General features: G+C 45.8%; 1 protein-coding gene across 1 annotated transcript in view; it reads right to left on the bottom strand.

Annotated features, from left to right (window-relative positions):
• Lamb1 (laminin subunit beta 1) overlaps window positions 1-20,377 on the bottom strand; it is a 65,952-nt gene that overhangs the window by 19,464 nt on the left and 26,111 nt on the right. The window contains exons 13-23 of the mRNA XM_028768848.1: window positions 13,119-13,254; window positions 11,886-12,044; window positions 10,791-10,918; window positions 10,513-10,636; window positions 9,491-9,695; window positions 7,969-8,112; window positions 7,554-7,785; window positions 5,901-6,064; window positions 4,655-4,879; window positions 3,253-3,467; window positions 2,576-2,672 (exon numbers count right to left, since the gene is read on the bottom strand). Coding sequence (XP_028624681.1) covers window positions 2,576-2,672; window positions 3,253-3,467; window positions 4,655-4,879; window positions 5,901-6,064; window positions 7,554-7,785; window positions 7,969-8,112; window positions 9,491-9,695; window positions 10,513-10,636; window positions 10,791-10,918; window positions 11,886-12,044; window positions 13,119-13,254 — 1,829 coding nt within the window. The remainder of the gene's footprint in view (window positions 1-2,575; window positions 2,673-3,252; window positions 3,468-4,654; window positions 4,880-5,900; window positions 6,065-7,553; window positions 7,786-7,968; window positions 8,113-9,490; window positions 9,696-10,512; window positions 10,637-10,790; window positions 10,919-11,885; window positions 12,045-13,118; window positions 13,255-20,377) is intronic.

The raw sequence follows: 20,377 nt of genomic DNA, 5'->3' as shown, positions 1-20,377 counted from the left end.
ACATTCAACCATTTGTATGCTTGAGGCTCCAAGCATTTGTCTTTCACATAACCACATTTCTTTCCCACAAGGGGACTACTTGGTTATGACCTAAGTCCTTCTATAAGCATACTGTTTCTTGGCAGCAGAAAGTCTCTATTTGTGCCCTCCAACAAACCATTTCAACTGAAAATATATCTGGTGATTCATTACACAGTTCCAGAAGAGTGTGGTCTTTAACACCCCATGGCACTTCTTGTCCTCGATGCCCTCTGGGGTCCTCCCATGGTCAAACATTCCAGTACAAACAGAACCTCGATCTATGTCTTACTCTGTAGCTGTCCTTGTCCTCAGTCTCATTGCCACAGATAGCCCCAGGGCTAGCAATGAATCCCCTTTCCCAACCCTGCAAGTTCTAGTCTTTTCTTTGGGGGCTTTGTAAAGTCTGCATATTTTTGACAGAGTCTCAACAGCATTTGGGGCCCAACAGATTCCTGTTTAAAGGCCTGGCTGAATGGGAGCCTACACTCTTTAGATTTTCAGCTCCCGGACACCAAGTACCGGCAGCAAAGCCATCATGGTGATAAGGTCAGTTCTCCCTTCTACAAATGTGTAAAACCCCTCCTTCTCTGTCTAGTCTCAGAGACTGAGGAGAGACAACGTGGACCTTAATGTTCAAGAAATAATGTTCATTTTATAACCAAACTGCCCATGTGAACAAGCAGGTCGAGGACTTTTACCCTACGCTTTAATACTTTAGGAAATGGAACTTCCTGGCTTCCGTCTGAAACAGAGGCTGGAACGATGGTATGGTTCGGGAAGAAGAGAGGAGAAATAGAATCTCTACAGTCAGGTCCTATCTACGAATCTCTAAAAACTTTTTAGTGTTGGGTCGAAGGGATGGGAATCTACAGGTGAAAATGTGGAAAGATCTGAGAGTAAACGTTTAGCAAGCTTTATGTGTATAGTACTAAAAACTATGTATGTGTAAGGTGCGTATTATCAATGCAGAACTAGAGAACGAGAAAGATGAATACTACTGAGAGAGAGAGGTGTGTGTGGGGCGGGGTGGAAGAGCCAGGACTCTCTGAGTCTCCTCATGTGGAGGCTCTGAGTGAACTGAAGTCAGGCAGCTGGCCCCATAAACCTACTCTGTGTCATGGATCAGTCCATTTGCACTGGAGCCACTGGGACCGCCCCAGCATAGTGATCTTTGTAGTTTATGGGTCTGGCTATCTTAAAGAGGAAAAGGAAAAACAGAGGGAACAGCAGGCAGGACAGGTATGTCCGGTGACATGTTAGAGTGGCTGGTCCCGTGACTTTCAGGCCCTTCTAATGGAAGTGGAAAGTCAAACCTTACTAGGAAACCGTATCTGGACTAGAGAACCATCACTGGAAATGTGCTTATTGATGGGTGTAATAAACATCATCCCTGTGTGAAGCAGACCATGACCTCAGATGTCCATACAAACCCTCTGGAAGCCTCACTGAAAAATCAAAGCAGAAGCAATCTGTTCAGGTCCCTGACACCGTTTCCCTCTCCTGCTGCTAAGGCTCCAGCTTCTGTCAGATACTGAATGAGCTAGCGACAAATTAGAGACCTCTTATCACTTGTAATTGTATCCGAGAGAGGGAAAAGTTATTCTTATATTCTGAGTTAAACAAGGACCTACAAGAAAAACATACGAAGGAACATGTAAGAAATCATAGGAAATATTTACCCAAAGATATGCTTAAAATAGGGAAGAAAAGGAGGAAATGGATGGGAGATAGTTTAAGCAGCTTATAAAATCAGTTGCCTGGTTAAAGTAACGGTAACAGTATAAAAATTAAGCAGTCCTTTTGACTCACGGGATTTAGTAAGTTGGGCTTTTGGTTTGTTTTTGCTTTCTGAGATAAGTTCTTGCTATGTTGACCAGCCTGGCCTAGAACTTCTGCTTGTCCTGCTTCAGCCTCCTAAGCGTTAGCATTTGCAGGCTGGGCCACCACACCCAGCAGAAATATGAGAAAGTCCCTCTCAGCCTCCATGAAAATCTGGGTTTGCATCACATCGAAAAGACTTGGAACTCCAACCATACCCCAGTCAACTCAAGGCTCTGTATCCCCAGCCCCTCTCAGTCTCTCTGGTGTGAACACTGTATCAGCACCGTGTTGCCAGAGTCTGCTTGAGTTGTATAATTGGCTGATCTCACTAGAGGAACCGTATCTATGTGTGTACGATCACAGAAGCCGCCCTCAGTACATCGTCCAGAGAAAGAAACAAATCAATTGGCTGGCATGACTCAAACAGATCCGCTTTGCTGAAAATCACTTTAAAAAAAAGTGACTGTGTACTACAGAATGTGCACATGTCCCTGCCCTTTTGTGTGCCAAGACAAATGTCCCTCCTTGGTGTGGGGCTGAAGAATTGAGCACATCCTCTGTTTAGTAGACACATTTACCCACAAGGCTAGATTAGAAGTTCTGACACCACCTCCAAAAAGCACAAACTTGTGATGCCATTTTGACTACACTTTATAGAGTTTACCCAAAGCCCTTGTGGACCTAAGGCTCCCGTTCTCGCCCATCCCACCAAAGCATCAGCACGATGCCTTACCTCGGCATTCCACATCGGGGTCTCCCCAGAAGAGCTCCTGGCACTCACCGCAGGTTCGGCCTCCAAAGCCCGGCATGCACTGGCACTGCCCTGTGAACTGAAGTCCAAATACAGACCTGTCAGGTGGTCTCTGTGGAAAAGCCAGTTGTAACTTACCCTAACCCAATTACAGGACAGAAGTGGAACCTGGACACCTGCGGTACAGATGGGAGAGGGCGTCACACCAGCACCTCCTAGTTGTTCTCTTATAAGAGGCTTGGAATAGTCCCTAGCACAATAGGACCTCTGCATCCTCACTTTGAGTTTCATAGATTGACATCAGCCTTATGCTACCCCTGGCTCATCTAACTTTGGGGAGTATCACTTTTAGCCTGGCTCAACAATCCTGAGAATGGCTATGTAGTTTCTTTCAAGCTGAGCAACTATGAGAACCATTTCAAAAGGGAAAGAAATGACATTTGAGTCTGCACCCACAGCTGGACAGCATACTGAAATGCTATGAATAGGTTAAATTAAGGACTTTGTGCACAATAGCATTGCCTAAGCCAAGAAGGACAAGCAGGGACTAATAGCCAGTCTACACTCTGGCCTTCCTCCAAATGGAGCAGAGTCATCTGATGGGCTGGCTAGCTGTCCCTAGGCCTCTCAGAGGCATCGCCCCGGTCAAAGCCCCTCACCTCATTGCAGGATGGCCCAAAGGAATGTGCAGCGTTGCAATTGCATGGCTCACAGCCAGTCCCGCTAGCCAGCTGCCAGGTGTTGGGTGCACACCGGTCACAGTTCTGCCCGATGACGTTCGGAAGACACAAGCACTGACCAGTGGTTTTGTCACAGTGGCAGTCAGAGCCATTACAATGCTCCTTCACCGTGCCCAGGTAATTGCAGACACACTCTGAAACAGAATGGCATGATCAAATTTACGTCTGGTTACATTCCCAGATACTCAACATGCAGAGGTTAGCTCCACCTAAACAGCTAGGCCTTTCCTTCTCCAAATCTCAATGTTGACATACAAGAAAAAAATAAAAGTAAAAAAATACTACAATCCTTTAGAAGTTCTCATGCACTTTTACGAATCTGTTCCCAGGCAGGTGACATGTTCACACAAGCTATGGCCGACTGTGCTCACTTGTGTGTTTTCATGACACACAGACTCAAAAGGGAGTCATTTCAAAATTTAAAAATTTAACTGGAAATTATAAAAACACACCAGTGGGGGCTGGAGAGATGGCTCAGTGGTTAAGAGCAGTGACTGCACTTCCAGAGGTCCTGAGTTCAAATCCCAGCAACCACATGGTGGCTCACAACCATCTGTAATGAGATCTGACGCCCTCTTCTGGTGTGTCTGAAGACAGCTACAGTGTATTCATATATAATAAATAAATAAATAAATCTAAAAAAAAAAAAAAAACACACACCAGTGGGAACTGAGACACCCAGTGATATTAAGCTCCTAGCAGAAAGCAGCCACAGCCTAAGTCAGAAGCAGGAGCTGGAAACCCTATCAGCTAAAAAGACATTAAGGAATCCAGTCCTGCGAGTCTTCAACATTCCACACGTTTATAAATAAAAACAGAGGCCTGTGGGCTTTGCAGCCAGAAAGCCTGACTGATCTCCTGATAAGACAGAGATAACAAGGCCTGACAGAAAGCTTTTACCGCTGTTACTTCTGTCTCTGCCTGAGGAGAGAGGCTGGATTCCACCAATGACATAAGAAAGGTGAGGCCACCCACAGTGGGAATTCTGGTCTCTAGGACCCACCCAGTCAGCAGGCTCATGGGAAGAACACATTACCATGCACTCTACTGCCTGGCATTTATCTTGATGACAGCCACAATTTCCCGTGGCACAGAGCCATATCTTGAGACTTGTCTTGCTCAAAGAATGAGGATTTAGAGATTAAAAAAAAAAAAAAATCTGTCTCATCTTTCATTTGTTGAATGTGAAAATTTGCCTCAGTGGACAAGGGTTTCTCCCTGTGAAATAAGTACTCCAATGATAAAATCCTGGTAAGGAGGAGGGGGTGGAGGATGGGGATGAGTCATGGTAGTGTACGTGCTAAATGAATATGCGTCTTACTCCTACAGTCTTGCCGAAGAGCATCTCCATAGTAACCATACTGGCAGAGCTGGCAATGGTCCCCTTCTGTGTGGTACAGACACTTGAGGCATTGCCCGGTCTCCTTGTCACAGGCTTCTGGATCGGTAGTGTCAATATTGTGGTGACACTGGCACGGCTGACATGAACCCCCGAAGTCTGAGGGATTGCCAAAAAACCCAGAGGCACAGCTATCACATCTGGAGCCTGTGGGAGAGTAAAACCAAGCAAACTGTTCAGTTCACCCTGCCTAAAAGCCTGCTCACTGGTCCACTGGCAACCAAGTAATCATTCATTACTTTCTCTCCATGATTTACCAAGTCCAGTGCCTGTCTGCGATCTCAATATGAGGAGGAATGGCATCTCGCTGTGAGGGAAAATATTCGCTGCTCCCCGACACTGCTACAGCAGCCTTAGAGGATACAGCACAATGGGCAGGAGAGCCTTAGCTTCTAGTGATATTGGGTGGAGTAGGCCAGGAGCTAAGCAGAGATGAGGTCACGTACGTGTAGTTGGATGTTAAAAATCCCAACCCAAGCATTAGAAATAAATGGAAGAATCGGTGATCCTTTGTGAACAGCCAGGAAATTAAGCTCCTCGGGGGTGAGCCGGTTTCCTAAGAAACCCTAAACTCACATACATGCACGAAGTATTGGGCTGTGCATAAGCCTACCCAGCAGCTGATCAGCATCATGGCTAGAATAAAGGACCACCTACACACACACACACACACGCACGCACACACGCACGCACGCACGCACGCACGCACGCACGCACACAAATGGCTGACTTCACTGAATGTTAGCAGAAAATTGAATATACACGGTAGGACTTGTTCAGCTATGACCCATCCTGTTCTTTGGCTATTCTCTTTCCTTTAGCCTACCCCAGGGCCACCTCATAGCTTCCAGACACTTGCTAGAGGTCAGGTTATAGGAAGAAAAATTTAAAAAGGAAATTAATTTGACATGTATTTAAAAGTGAGAAATTATTCCTCAGGCTAGTCATGTGTTCAGACACTGGTGATCCTATTGTCTTCCATATCCAAGGACCGACTCTGTCCTGACACGCTACTAGGGAAAGAGCAGGCTCGTCCTGAGTCCCTTAAGGTTTAAGGAAGGGCTGTAAAGGTGAATTTAACTGGTTTGCTCTTCATCTTTTTCTCACTAACAATGCACTCAAAGACACAGCTTCTCTTGACGCTTTGCTTCTTAAGTACATGACTTACCAATGTACCCAGGATCGCAAACACATGCGAGCTGGAGAGTAACAGGGTCTTGATAACAGCTCCTGGCAAACTGGCGTCCACTGTCAGGACCATCAGGACATGGGCAAGGGCGACAGTGGTCTCCTGACCCAATGATGGGATCACCATAGTAACCAGCCAGGCACCTGCAGTGGGTATGAGAGACAATGAATCATGATCCAGTCATAAGAAAAGGCTTAGAAACTGTATTCTGCATGAGGACGTGATGCTTCATGAAGAACAACCATTCTTAAATTTCAGTTAGAATTCCACCAAGGACTTGTTTCAATAGGTTCCTCGATTAAGTATTTTGATTGGCAAGGTTCCTGGTGATGCTGATGCTGAATGATGTGGGAAACACTTGCAAGGCCATGTATTTAGGGTGACACCCCTGAATTAGTGTGATGTTCTCCTTTACTAACTGTTCCTCAGAGAAAGAGTTTTCCGTGTGGGCCTCACACCCCATGGCCTGCCTCCGTCTGCCTACCTGCCCTGGACATCTGACTTTACATTCTCTTTGCCTTAAGGAAATCAGTTTCTGTTTACATGGCTTATCTTTCTTAGCCTGTGTGTGAATATGAGAAACGGAGGCAGGAGAGGAGATACACTGTAATAGCAAGCTCACAGCCACAGGTTTAAGTCATCCTGCTATCTAGCTTTTACACAATGAAGCTGACAGGGATGCTCTCTACAGATGTGACTTCCTGAGTTCCAAGCCTGGGCAGGAAGAGGGGTGTCAGTAGCTTTCAATTATGTCATATCTTGTTTGGGGAGGGGGCTATCTATCTATCTATCTATCTATCTATCTATCTATCTATCTATCTACTTTTATTTTAGGCAGGTAATGACTCTTACCACATAAAGCAGGTCTTAAGGTATGTTGCCTTTCTCAGACTGTAATGAACAGCCTAAGGCAGCACACACATGCACTTTACAAATGGACTGAGAGAAACTGCTCACATCACTGAAAGCACACCCCAGGTCCTTTGTCTTAAGATCTACCTAGGGTGGTGTTTTGTATCCATGGTAATTATTAAATTAACATTTGCCACCAGGAGAACAGCTTTGCTTTGCAAATTTTATGTCTCCAGGAAACTGGGTGCATAAGATGCTTTCAATAACAAAGCCATTTAAAGCCACTAGTCCAACTTGGATAAGGTTTCTGCTTTGACCCAAACTATTCAAGAAGATTTCTTAACTCTCATCCGAGCCAGAAAGTACCAGGATGTGGGGGTTTCCTCAGCCCAAGGCCGGATTGCAGGGCAACTCCCAAAGGGCAGACTTTAGGTGGCTGTCCTTTGCCATATATCTAGCACCAAAGCAGTGCTTGGCACAAACCAGATGTAAGCCACATACATACTGGATAAATGAGTAAGCTTTTAGAAAATGCTGGGGTAGTCAACAATGAAAGAGCTATATAGAGCCTACAGGAGATTAATTCTGTGGTTTGTCCAGGATAATGTTTACTTAGCCAAAGATGATGTCATTCCCTCTTTTTTTTTTTTTTTTCTTTCTGAGACAAGACCTTATTAAGTAGCCCAGGATAGCCTCAAACTCCTGATCCTCTTGCCTCTGTCCTACAAGTCACCATGCCTATTCTTTTAACTTTACTTTCATGAGGTGGTGCCCACATACCTTTCGCAGTTATGGCCTGTGGTATAGTCCTGACAGCTCAGACACTCCCCTGTCACTGTGTCACAGTCTTCCGCATGACCATTACACTGGCAGGGCTGGCAGCTGGGAAAGCCCCAATACCCAGGGAGACATCGGTCACACTGCCGAGCATATATGCCCTGGAAACAGTGGCACTGGCCAGTGACAGCGTCACAGAAGGCACTGACAGACCCTTGTAGATGGCAGTCACAAGCTGCAGACAAAGCAAACACAAACTCATTAGCTAGACAGATGTGTCTTCATGTGTGCCCAGCCCCAATACACAGTGCCCCAGGGCTCATGCCATCCGGTTCAGAGCAGAGTTCTGCCTATGAAAGTCAGGGAATCCCCCAGGACCATCACTGGAACTCATTACAAAATCTCTGATAACACCTACGTTTGCATCCGGTGGGGCCAAAGCCGAAGGTGCCTGGGGCACACCTGTTGCAGGTTCTTCCAACCACATTAGGGCGGCACTGGCACTGGCCTCCGTTGGGGTCACACACAGAACTCAGAGAACCTTGAGGATCACATTCACAAGCTGCAAGGAAGACAGCAGTTAGGCTGAGGGCAGGAGCAGGACATAGCACCTCCTTGCAACTGGCCCTGTCTCTCTCAGAGCTCCCTGACCCCTTTCCTACTCTGACTCTAAAAACTACAGTTTAAAAACATATCACCCCTGTGCTGACTGGGAGGGAACAAGCCAGCTGCCCTGGCAGATCAAAGAGGTTTTCTAGGCAGGAAGTCATTATGGTTTTCTCTCCTTCGCTCCAGAGCTCAACTCTCTGATGACATTAAACCCCTGTGACCTTTGAAGCTGGTCTGATCTTTCCTAGAGAAAAACAATTAACTTTCTGTTAGCTGGTGCTTCCCTGACTCTCAGTCCTCAATGTCCATAGGCTACAGACAGGCTACATCCTTATTGTACCTCTTGTTGGCATTTAGTCTAGGCTCCGCCCCACAGTTACCTGGCAATAGCCAGGTGTGCCTGACTCACTATAAAAGGGGCTGCTTGCCCCCTCCTCTCTTTCTTGCTCTTGCTCTGTCCTCTTGCTCCTGCTCCACCCCCACTCTCTCTCTCTCCATTTCCCACCCCCCTCTCTCTCCACATGCTCACCGGCCAGCCTCTCCTCTCCTCTCCCCTCCCCTACCTCTCCCTCTCTCCTCCCCATGGCCTGAATAAACACTATTCTATACTATACCATGCAGCTGGTCCCTCAGAGAGAAGGAATTCCTCAGCAGGGACCTGCAGAAGCACCCCCTTCCTCACACCTTACTGCACCTACACCAAACATATTCCTCCCTTCTTACCTTTTAATAAAACACAATTTATAAACACAACACCTCTCATGTATACACTTAAGATTTTTTTTTTTATTATTTTTTAGTTATGTGTATGTTTGTATGACTAAGAGCACCATAACTTTAGGGGCCCACAGAGACAGGGCTGTTGGATCCCTGGGAAATGGAGTTACTGGTAACTCTGCACTACGTGGTGTGGGTGCTAGGAACTGAACTCAGGACCTCTGCAAGAGCAGTGTGTATTCTAAACCACATCACTTTACCCACTTTGTGAATTTCTTTAATGCAGATCCCATGTACTTTATTTTTCAAAACAAAGTTCCACTATAGAATCCTGGATGGAACTTGTTATGTAGACCAGGCTAGCCTCAAACTCACAAATATCTGCCTGCCTCTGCCTCTTGGGTACTGGGATTCAAAGTGCTCAACTACCACCCTAGGCCAGCTAAAGTATTTATCATAATAAAGACAAGCTCAGGGTAAGATACTACATCCCTCAAGCTGTCTCCCAGGGAGGTACAGGTGTGTACCCCACTGTACCTCCTAGTGCCAGAAACACTGGACCTGTGGCTCTACACTCTAACTGTAGTCTCTGCAGTTGCTCGAGCAACACCTACCAAGGCCCGTCTGGTGAATCAAGGCAGAAATGCTGAAGATAATGTTTCTGCAGACATCCGTCATAGGTGTTTTTACCACACTCCGGCTGTTCTCCAGACACCTGTAGCGCTGGAAGGTTTCCCAGGCGCTATTGGTGACCTCCCCATCTCCTGAGCCTCCAACAGTGAAGATGTCCAGCGATTTACAGTAGGGCATGAGAACAAGCTACGAGGGAACGAGAATAACACAATGACCCCATGGATGTACCCACATTATCAACCATGGCAAATCGTCATGCCAAACCGACACAGACTTCTGCACTGGGAAGAGACGCTAATGACACTCATGACTTAAGGTAGAACCCTTCCCAGTCATAAATATTCTGGCCAGAAAATGTTGAGATGGATTTCACACTACTTGGTGGGATTTGAAACAACTATTACTGAAGCAGTTCAGATCTGTGGGGGAATGGTTTGAACACAACCTTCCCAGAAAGGTAGGATCCTACTGTAGGTGTTATAGCCCTGAGAGGGAAAGGCTACCCAGGGGAAGCTTTCACAGCTCTGAAGGAAAGGTTTCTCTGATAGAGGTATTACAGTTCTAAAGGAAAAGGTCTCCTGGCAGCTGGAAGCCAAAGTCATATTACAGAAAGTACCTCACTCAAGAGATTTACCACAGGAGCCGCAAGGTGGCTGCCTCTGCTATGGGGAGAAGCAGCAGGTAACTGACAGGAGACAAGCTTATATAGGGTTTTGGGGGGAAGAGTTTTCCAGGGTAGAGATTTCCAGGGTGAGGATTGGTAGGATTTTATGCTCAGGAATTGGTAGGTTTTCATGTTCAAGGACTGGTGGGTTTTGGTCAGGGATTTTCACCAGGAAATGGGATCTGACTTTTGACCCCATAGTTATATACAAAGAAGCTCTAGAGGCAGAGAGGGCCCACTCTGCCTCACTGCCCTGCTCTGTCCTTCCACACAATACTTAGGTAGCATCTGGGCACTCTCTTCTACGCTCTCTGATTTGGACAGGAGCCTGGTACTCACTGAGTCAATGAGCGTGTATGGGCTCTCCACATCACTGCCTGATGCCGTATACTGGGGCAGCTCCAGCCTCACCGTATAGTTCATTCCCTTCTCAAAGCACACCGGGCGAGGGAGGACAACGTATCTGCACCCAGACGAGAGGGAAACGTAAGGGAAAAAAAAAGCAGCATTTAAGCTTCCAATAATAGGAACAGGAAGAAAAACAAGAGCTTATCCAACAGATGGCCTTTCGTAGCCAGTGACTCAGTCTGTAAGACCCCATTGACTGTCACACTGACCTTGAGCCCGGTGACAAGGACACCACCTGGTTGTCATCATCGGGAACAGTGTTACCACATCGGCTGCTAGTTGGAATCTTCCCCGGCCGTTGTATGGTGATGACAGCTTTCTCCCAGTGGTCCGGCAGCTAGAGCATGAAACAAAGAACCCAAAGGAGGATCTGTGTTAGCCCACTGCAGCCAGTCCAGCTAGGAAGACCTCTCCACAGTGACTACGTTCCATTAGAAACCAGACAGTTTGCTTTCTGTCCCTAACACTTCCTCTGTTACTACCCAGCTCCAGCCCCAACACCTGCTTCCTCCCAATGAAGCTCATGCAAGGACAACCTCCTGCTCAATACACAGTGAGAAGCCTTGTCTGATCTTGGACCTTTCTCCACATCCTTTGACCATATCCTTTGTCTAGCATTAAGAGTGATTCTCAGCTAACCCCTCTTCAAATCTTCTCCTTTCTTCCCTTTTGATCAGTTGATCAAAACTCTACTTAGGTGTTGTGTGCTTTGTACACACCTCTAATCCCAGCACTCAAGAGGCAGGATTTGAGTTCAAGGTTAGCTTTAGCTACAAAACAAAACCCTATCTCTAAAGAAAAACACAACACAAAACAAAAGCCAGTTAACAAAAATTTCCACTCATGATAATAGGCCTAGATCTGAGAATTCCCACTCCTGCCCTAGATCTGGGTCTTGAGGAAATATTCTAGAAGCCCTGGCTCAGTGCCCTGTACATGACCCGCCCATCTTCCAGTGCCACTTTTCTCTGTTATAATGTCACCTCTGGCCTTTTACTACACTAGATGGACCAGTCATTAGGCAGCCAGGCCTCAACGGGAGGAAAGCTTTTGACACAGCATGATACCTCCTTAACTCGGCCAGGCTAAGGGCCTAACAGGAGACTGCTGAATGAGAAGCTGGATTCAAAAAGGTACATGGGAGGAGGAAAAACAGTAGCTGGTGTCTATTTCAATACAAACTCATCTTCACAGAATGTTCTAGGAGTTATTAGGAATAATGTGTTTTTGGTAACAATCACCTAAGCTCCCCACCACCACCACCACCACCACCCGCCATCATGTATATTGATGATTTTCTTCACCTGTGGTTCATAGCGAATTAGGATTTCATATTCCATGGAATACGGTATGTTGTCAATGAAAAACTCCAAATAAGCCCCCTCAGGCACTCGGACGAAGCCAGGTCCTGTCCAGGAAGGAATGCGGTCCTGAATGTACTGCCTTTCCACCACAACGACTCCCTGGGGACAAGAGGACACTAGTTACTCTTTGTATGAAATGGAATTCACCTACACCTCACGGACAAAGAAGTCCAAAGATTCAAAACCATGCTTACTTTCTGTCTCCTAATTACAAATTCCCTGAAGATAGTAAATTGTCTTTATTCTTTCCTCTCACATACACAGGTAATTGGTCTGCTTTTACTTTTGTCCCTGGAGTCAGCTTGGAACATTGGAGATGGAAGTCAAAAGTTTGGGATGTACCTTCCATGACATATCAGTAGATAAAGGAAAGAACGCAACAGCTTCCGAAGCATGTCTGAAAGTGGTGAGGTACTCCAGCATCTAGTCCAGTATCCTGGGCAGTCCCTTCTCTTTCCTCCTTCCTCTTGCCAAGTATACAAAAGGGAGTGTGATATGCTGGTGAGTCCTCCCTAATGATGAGTCCACTCAGGTAGACTCCTCGCAGTCATTACGTAGAACTGGTGTCATCTCCAAAGATGGCCAGAGTCCTTAGTGTCTACGAGAAGTTTTGCTCACCAAGAGGCATAGCCACTGTTACCACTCCCTGTGAACAAGTCTAGGGACTTGTGACTAAAGACTATCAGAGGATGGCAGCCTAGGACTTTAAGAGCTCTGGCAGTTTCTTTCTTCCTTATTGCAAGTCAGAAGCCATGCTGTGAAGATGATCCAGTCAACAAGTCATGTGGGAAAAAGACTCAATGCCGTCTGTGCAGCCAGTTAAGCTTAAGGGCCAGACATACATTAACATCAGTAAAGTTTGGGATGGTAAGCGAAGTACATCTGAGCCTATAGGATGTCAGAGCTACAATAACTCTGGAACACAAATAGAGAATATAGAAAATTCTTATCCTTGAAGACACACCAGCCAAAAGCCTTATTAGAGAACTCTCCAATGTCTACTTGTGAATTCCAGATCAACTTACATTTAAATACCACAGCATGACCCACCCTTATTTTATGCTGACACGATCTAAAAAATACTTAAGTGACATCTTTATGACAGTATGTGCATCCCGTAACAGCCCCCACAAAGAGCTGCTCCAACAAGCTGCCAGAAGCTCCCCTACTTACAGGCCCCAGATTGCCTTCCTCGGCTTCGTAGATGTAGTGGTCCAGAGTGGTGAAGTAGTAACCAGACTCCACCTCGTTACACTGTCGCCCAGTCATGTGGGGCAGGCAGGAGCACTGGCCGGAGTCCTCGGAGCAGCTGAGGAGGAGGCGAACGCTCGTCAGGGCTTACGGTAGGCACAGATGAGACCACTACAAGCCCTTCTGTGTTTACTACTAGGCTTGTCATGAACCAGTATTTTCATATTTCAGTAAAGTATGTGGGAGAAAATAATACCTGTACACGAATCCCAGATTTGTCTAAACACATGATCCTGAATGTTCTCTGGCCTGGACTTTCACTTCCCTCTCTCTCGCCCTAAGCTCTGTCTATACCACATCAACATTTTCTGCAGACATTACAAAACTGTTTGCTTTGGAATCTTAAACACTCTGCTTTTTGTTGTTGTTGTTCCTGCATTTTATCTTATGCATATGGCTATTTTGCCTGCATGTATGTTTAAACCACATGTATTCCCAGTACTGGAGAAGGCCAGCAGAGAGCATTGGATTCCCTGAGACAGCAGTTTAGATAGTTGTGAACTGCCATGTGGATGCTGGGACTTGAACCCAGTTCCTCTAGAAGAATAGCAAGTGCTAACAACCACTGAGCCATCTCTTTAGGCCCCTGAAGGACATCTTTGACTCAGCTGTCCCAGTTTCCTCAGAACAATGGATCCAAAGAGGTTCCCCTCCCCCTTGTGTTCTCCACTGGGCTTATGACATCCCACCCCACACTGAGTCACCAAGAACCAACCTTTGTGTTCTTCCCCCACACTGGACATGCTATGTTCTCTCAGTCAGCAAAGGGCAGTTTTCTAATTGGTATCCTTGTCAAATACGGAACCTCAATACAACTCATCCACACGTCTGCCCCTCACCGCCTTTCTAGAAAGCACCAACGATGTCATTTCCTGACAAAATGTGCAGGTGGGCTATACCTTCAAGTCTGACCCTTGTCAGCCTGATGTTTCCCCAGACCTCATCAACCAAGCTATACAACTTGCAACTTTCACTGCACTAGTGCTGTGACTGTGACTCCTCCCTTGGCTCGGGCTGTCCCTTCAGCCTGCATGAGCTCTCTATCCTAGCCGACGACCTAAAGACTCAACTTCCCTGCTATGGCATCTTCCTGACCACCAGACCCCGTCCACAATTCAGGCTTTCTCTTGCATGCCACTGCCTCACTTCTGTATGCTTACTATTTACAGCGAAGCTTGTAAATAGTAAAGTGAAGGCACCGAGCCTTCCGATCCTACTCCTCAGAGCCTAGACCAACTCCTGGAGGGCTTAGTTTCTTCCTCCCACTGTCAATGGCACGTTTTGAGAATGTGATTCTTCCTTTCTTGCATATAAAACCCGTTTGCTTTCTCCCTCTCTTATCTCAGTCATGAGATCTCTAACCAGCAGCAGGACTGGAAACCTCAGGCCTGGGTCTGAGCTTACACACCTAGCTGCCCACATCTACCCAAGCCTAGTGCATTGCACACGGAGGACGCTCAGTGAACTGTGGATGGACAAATGAATGAAAGAAAGTAAGTTAAAAAAAAATAAAGATTTAAGGGAGATAAATTCTTACAATATATTATTATTTTAGGTAATAAGTTCATCTGTATAAACCAGGGTATTTATGTTTTCCTTCACTAGCATTTTATGAGACGGGTAAAACCCAAATACATGCATCTTTTTGTTGTTTTTATTTTCCTTAAGATGGGAGTCTCTGTAAATAGCTCACGCTGGTCTGGAAGTCACCGTCCTCCTACCTCAGTCTGACTGCTGGGATTTCAGACTGAATCACCACACCTGGCTTCCAGACATCCATTCCACTCCAGTAAAAGTCAAGATGTGATTTATAACCCTACTTAAGCCCACTCCCAAAGTTTAAGGGGAACCAAGCTCCAAGCAAACTGCAACTCCAGCAGATGGAACAGGCCGCGGCTTGCTTGAAACATCTCACCTGGCTGTCACGGGCCAGTGGACATCCTTGCTTGCATAGCAAGTCATTACCCTGCAGGAATAGGAGTTCTTAAAGCCACAGAACCAGTTCCAGGAGAGGAAAGTCTGTTCTAATTAGGATCCAGCACTTTTGGCCCAGGCCACCAACAACTGTCATTTTCAGAAATTCAGCCACCAGGCATTGCATGGTCTGAACTTACTTCCTCTACAGCAGATGTGTCCCGAGACACCAAATGAACCACCAAAGGCGACTAGCTCCCACTCTCATGAGAAAAAGATCAATGAGAACAGACGAGGAGGACAGAGATACTGGCCAACTCTAGAGCCACTGTTTCTGGGCAACACAATTCTGAATGATCAACGATCCCAGGAAGACATGATCGCATGGAAAGATCTAGAAAGATTTTGCTTCTCACAGCTCTGTGACCGACTGACTGGAATCACTGCCACTGACCAGCAGAGCTTTCATTTCACGCTCCTTTTTCCGGAGCCTCCCTGGGCTGTACCCATCCCCACTCAGATGTCCTTCATCTTTACAGCTCACAAGCCCAACTGCTACGCGAACTTCTGTAATTCCAGCCTCAGGTACGGCTCTCCTGGCTGCACCCGGACACCTTCAGTCACTTGCACCACCTTCTCCTTAAACACTTTCTTAAACACTCGGGTTTTACATCCTTTCTCATGGTGTGAGATAACACTTCATTCTTCCTCAATCCAAACATGCATGTCTTATCTCAAGATATCCCTGCGCTTAGCAGCCTCCTTTCTCCAGTCACTGCTACTATCTTTGGCCATGATACTACCATCTTCTAAATCTTCTACACCGACCCATCCTGTGTTAACCGCCTTCCCAGGGCCCTGCTTCCACAGCTCCACAAGTGTTTTCTTGCTGCAGCTCCACAGCCCATGCTCTGCAGAACAGCTGCTAGTCTTCCTGGCACAGCCCTGTGCTTTCAGAAGAGCCACACTCCTAGTACTCTTCAGCAAATATTTACTGAACAAATATTGTCCCTGGAAACCGTGCATGCTGGCATGGATGCCCCCATGCTTGACTCTACTCTAACTTGTTTCTGAATCAACCCTTGCGCTCATTCGGTGAGGCCATTATTTATGGGTAAATAATATGGGGTGGAGTGGCGAGGAACGTCTCGCTCCTCAACTTAGAATTTAATTGGGAAGAGATGCAATGAAGCAATTAACTAAGACAAGATGTAGCCAGGAGCAAAGCACTCTGGGTGTCTGGTAGAGAAGATTAAGGGCGGCTGCCTAGATACTGTGGCCCTGAAGCTTGGAGGATGGTTCTGACGTGCAGGGGGAAGAAGCGAATGATGAAAGCAAAGAAGTGGAAGAACTTGACCCCTAACCTTTACCCTCTGACCCACCCTTCCCCATCCCTTAACCTTTACCCTCTTTCCTCCCAGCTAGAAGGCCATCGATCTCACTCTGCTTTCAAAACTCATTCCCAAACCCAAGTTCTTCCCCAACAGAAGACGACATGTAACTATTCTTTACCAGTCTATATTAAGACAAACAAACATCACCCATCAGAAATGCTCTTCAGTTTTTCATACTCCCACAAGTTTTCCTGTAACCTAAATACAGAGTCTATTTGTTGAAGCAGTAACAGAAAGATGACATAAGAGAAAAATGAAGGCTCTGAGCCACAGGACTGGCCTCGAAAGACACATTTATCCTCTCGGGGACCTGCTGGTCCGTGACCTCACACGGCAAAAAGCACTTTGCAGATGTGATGAAGGGCAGGATGCCTGAAATAGATGTGACACGGTCGTGGATTATCTGGGTGGACTCAGTCCAGCTACATGGGCTCAGAGAAGTGGGTTAGAAAGCTATGGCGTCTGTGGCTTTGAGGAAAGAGGAAGGGGGTTGCGAATCCAGGAATATGGATGCCTCTCGAGGCTGGGAATAGCCTTGCCTTTCTGTCACATCCAGCAGAAAACTGGATCACCTTATGGCTTCCAGGAAACCACCTGAAACCTGAATAAGCAGGAAACCTTCTCCCCTACTGTCCATCAAAAGCAATGCGGTACACCAACACACGCCTGTAATCCACAGAGACAGCTGCCCCACCCAGCCGCATCATAATTAAGTCTATGTTGCTTTCAGCCATTGAAGCGTGGTCATTTGTTCTGGCGGCAATCAAAAACTAATACAGGCTCCATGTTTCCCAATAGGTCAAGGCTAAGATTATTTAGCACAGATTTCTCACACATGCAGACATTTAAAAGTTCTAATGGAAACATATTCGCTTTCCGTTACAAATGAATGAGCAGGAAGAGTTCATGTCCAGCTTTTCTCTATTAACAATGAAAACTTTTAAAGTACTAAAAAGCAACATTCGTAAGAGCCAACTGCTGTATTCAACACCTTCATCTCCTTCATTCATTGATTTTTTTTTTTTTTTTTTTTTTTGGTTTTTCGAGACAGGGTTTCTCTGTGTAGCTCTGGCTGTCCTGGAACTCACTCTGTAGACCAGGCTGGCCTCGAACTCAGAAATCTGTCTGTGTCTGCCTCTGCCTCCCAAGTGCTGGTATTAAAGGTGTGCGCCACCACAGCCCGGCATCATCCATTGATTTCAAATAGGAGCTGCTTCACCTAGGAGACCACACTACCCATTCTTCTGGGTAGTACCATCTCCAGTGCAACTCTACTTCCTAACAGGAAGGTACACTATGCTAAACCCCTTAGTGTCCATCCCTCATAGCAACTAACAAAGAGCTAGATAAACCACAATTACTTAGAGAGCTCAGGAAAGTGCCTAGTAACCTCTAACCTAGTAACCTCTGCTCTAGCTTCACAGTTGGTAAATTTCAGTCCCTTGCTGATGAAGCGTCTGCACACCTCGCAATGCTGGTGTCGCAGGAGACGTGAAGCAATATAAACAAATGCTGAGAGAACATCAGGAGAGTGTTGGGAACTTAAAAGTAGTTTGTACCTTCTAAGACACAAGGATGGAAGCTATAGCTCTGAGCTTTTGCCAAGACACAGTGGGCCACAGGCCAGACGCCCAGGGCCTACCCAAGGGCCAACATTTGTTTGTTTTGTTTTGTTTTTCGAGACAGGGTTTCTCTGTGTAGTCCTGGCTGTCCTGGAACTCACTCTGTAGACCAGGCTGGCCTCGAACTCAGAAATCCGCCTGCCTCTGCCTCCCAAGTGCTGGGATTAAAGGCGTGCGCCGCCACCACCGCCCGGCCAAGGGCCAACATTTAAACTAGACCATTTGGAAGGATGTTACAGAGATGTTTTAAAGTACTGTTTATCTAGCAACCACTGCCATTAATTCTTATTCATTCATTAAAGCAAACAATCTGGACAAAAATCATTAACCTGGCTTTAGTTACACTACTCAAAACAATTAGATCTTAGTTTTTAAAATATTTAAAAATTCAGATTATTTGTCAACATACTAGTCATGGATGACTAAGTCTTTACCGTACAACTCAAATTCCAATTGGCTAGCTATACAAAATGTTTTAAAGCGTCTTTTACTTGATTTCTAAGAACCGAGTTTCTAAGAAAAGAGTTCTCTGGAGGAAGAGGCCACAGGCCATATTGCATCCCCAGTATACTCTGAAAGAGAACAAACCCAAAATAAAGAAACCAGAGAGAACACATTCTTGAGATCTCACGTCTCAGGCCTTCCTAGCAGACTATGCAGCTGGAAACGACTTGTCAGAGAGTCAAGTTTTGAGCACAAGAAGGTGGCGCAATCAATCAGCATGTTCTCTAAGGGAAGACTGAGGCAGCAAGGAAACATCTGTCCCTCTAGTCACTGACACTCTCCCCACCAGATGCTGAGTTTGATTCAGTGACAGAGACCAAAATTCTTTTTGGATTCAATTATGGTTAACTCAACTCCCACGACAAAGAACCACCAGCTAAACACATATTATGTATTTCCATGGAGATCCACACATTTTATCAATTCAAAAAATACTAGCATATTTCAGGAAGTAAAAATGATATGTAAATCTTGTGAATCCATTAAAAGTTATAAAGAAAAAAACCAAAATGATTCTCATGACCAAATGAGAATCTATTAAATTAGTGAAAAAGAACTGGTACTACCAGCTGAGGCGGGGGCCAGGGGAGCTAGTGCTTCTGTGGCAGACAGAAGGGAAATCAGCTGCTTTAATTTGTCTGACACTCTCTGAAAATGAAAACATGGACAATCTTTGGCTTAGCAGTTTTGTCACTGATAACTCGGTCTACAGAGACACACGTATTCATCCAGATGTCTTCAGAGGGCTTCACTGCAGCACATTTAAAAAGTGAAGATGAAAATTATCAAACAGACCACTGTTTTTCCACTCATATACAAACGATAGTCAAGCTAGAGACGTAGATGAGTGTAAGATAAAAATCCTACAAATGGAAAATTTCCAAGTTTCTTTCTTTTTTTTTTTTTTTTTTGGTTTTTCGAGATAGGGTTTCTCTGTGTAGTCCTGGCTGTCCTGGAACTCACTCTGTAGACCAGGCTGGCCTGGAACTCAGAAATCTACCTGCCTCTGCCTCCCAAGTGCTAGGATTAAAGGCATGCGCCACCACCGCCCGGCTCCAAGTTTCTGATAACATGTTTAGGGCCAGTTCAGTAGGTTAAGGGCCTCACTACTATGCCTGATAACCTGAGCAGCACACTGGAGTCAGAGACTCAACTCCCTCAACTGTCTTCCAACCTCCACATGTGTGCTGTGGTGTATGCATATGCATGGACACAAGTAAATGAAAATAAAGGCAAGTGGAAAATCACGGGTGGGTTTTCCCTTTGAAATTGTCTATTAAAACATAAATAAAGGGCTCCATACTATGGAAGAGGACCTGAATTTGCATCTCCGGAACCTATGTAAGTGCTTGGCAACCTACCTGGAATCCTCGCCTCCTAAGTCGAAGACAGGGGATCCCAGGGCAAGCTGGCTAAGGGGACTAGCCATGTAGGTGAGCTCTGGGTTTGACTGGGAGTGCATGTCTCAAGAGATCGAGTGGGACAGCGTTCATGGAAGACTTTCAGTGTCAAACCTCAGGCTGCCATACACTTGTGCACATGAACGCACACAACATACCCATGAAAGGAAAAAAAGAAAAAAACAAGAGGAAACAACGACAGATAAAACCTAACATCATTTAAAAACAGATGAGAAGAAAATAACATTAATTTTCAACAGGCACACTCCACTCCACTATTAAGCCTTAGGGAGCAACAAGAAGCTGCTAACAGAGGCATGTCTAGGAGAAACGTGGAAAAGAGAACA

Source organism: Grammomys surdaster, unplaced genomic scaffold (genome assembly GCF_004785775.1).
Source record: "Grammomys surdaster isolate TR1022 unplaced genomic scaffold, NIH_TR_1.0 188, whole genome shotgun sequence".
Taxonomy (NCBI): Eukaryota; Metazoa; Chordata; class Mammalia; order Rodentia; family Muridae; genus Grammomys; species Grammomys surdaster.
Note: the sequence above shows the minus strand (reverse complement) of the source record. Positions and strands in the feature narration are given on the sequence as shown.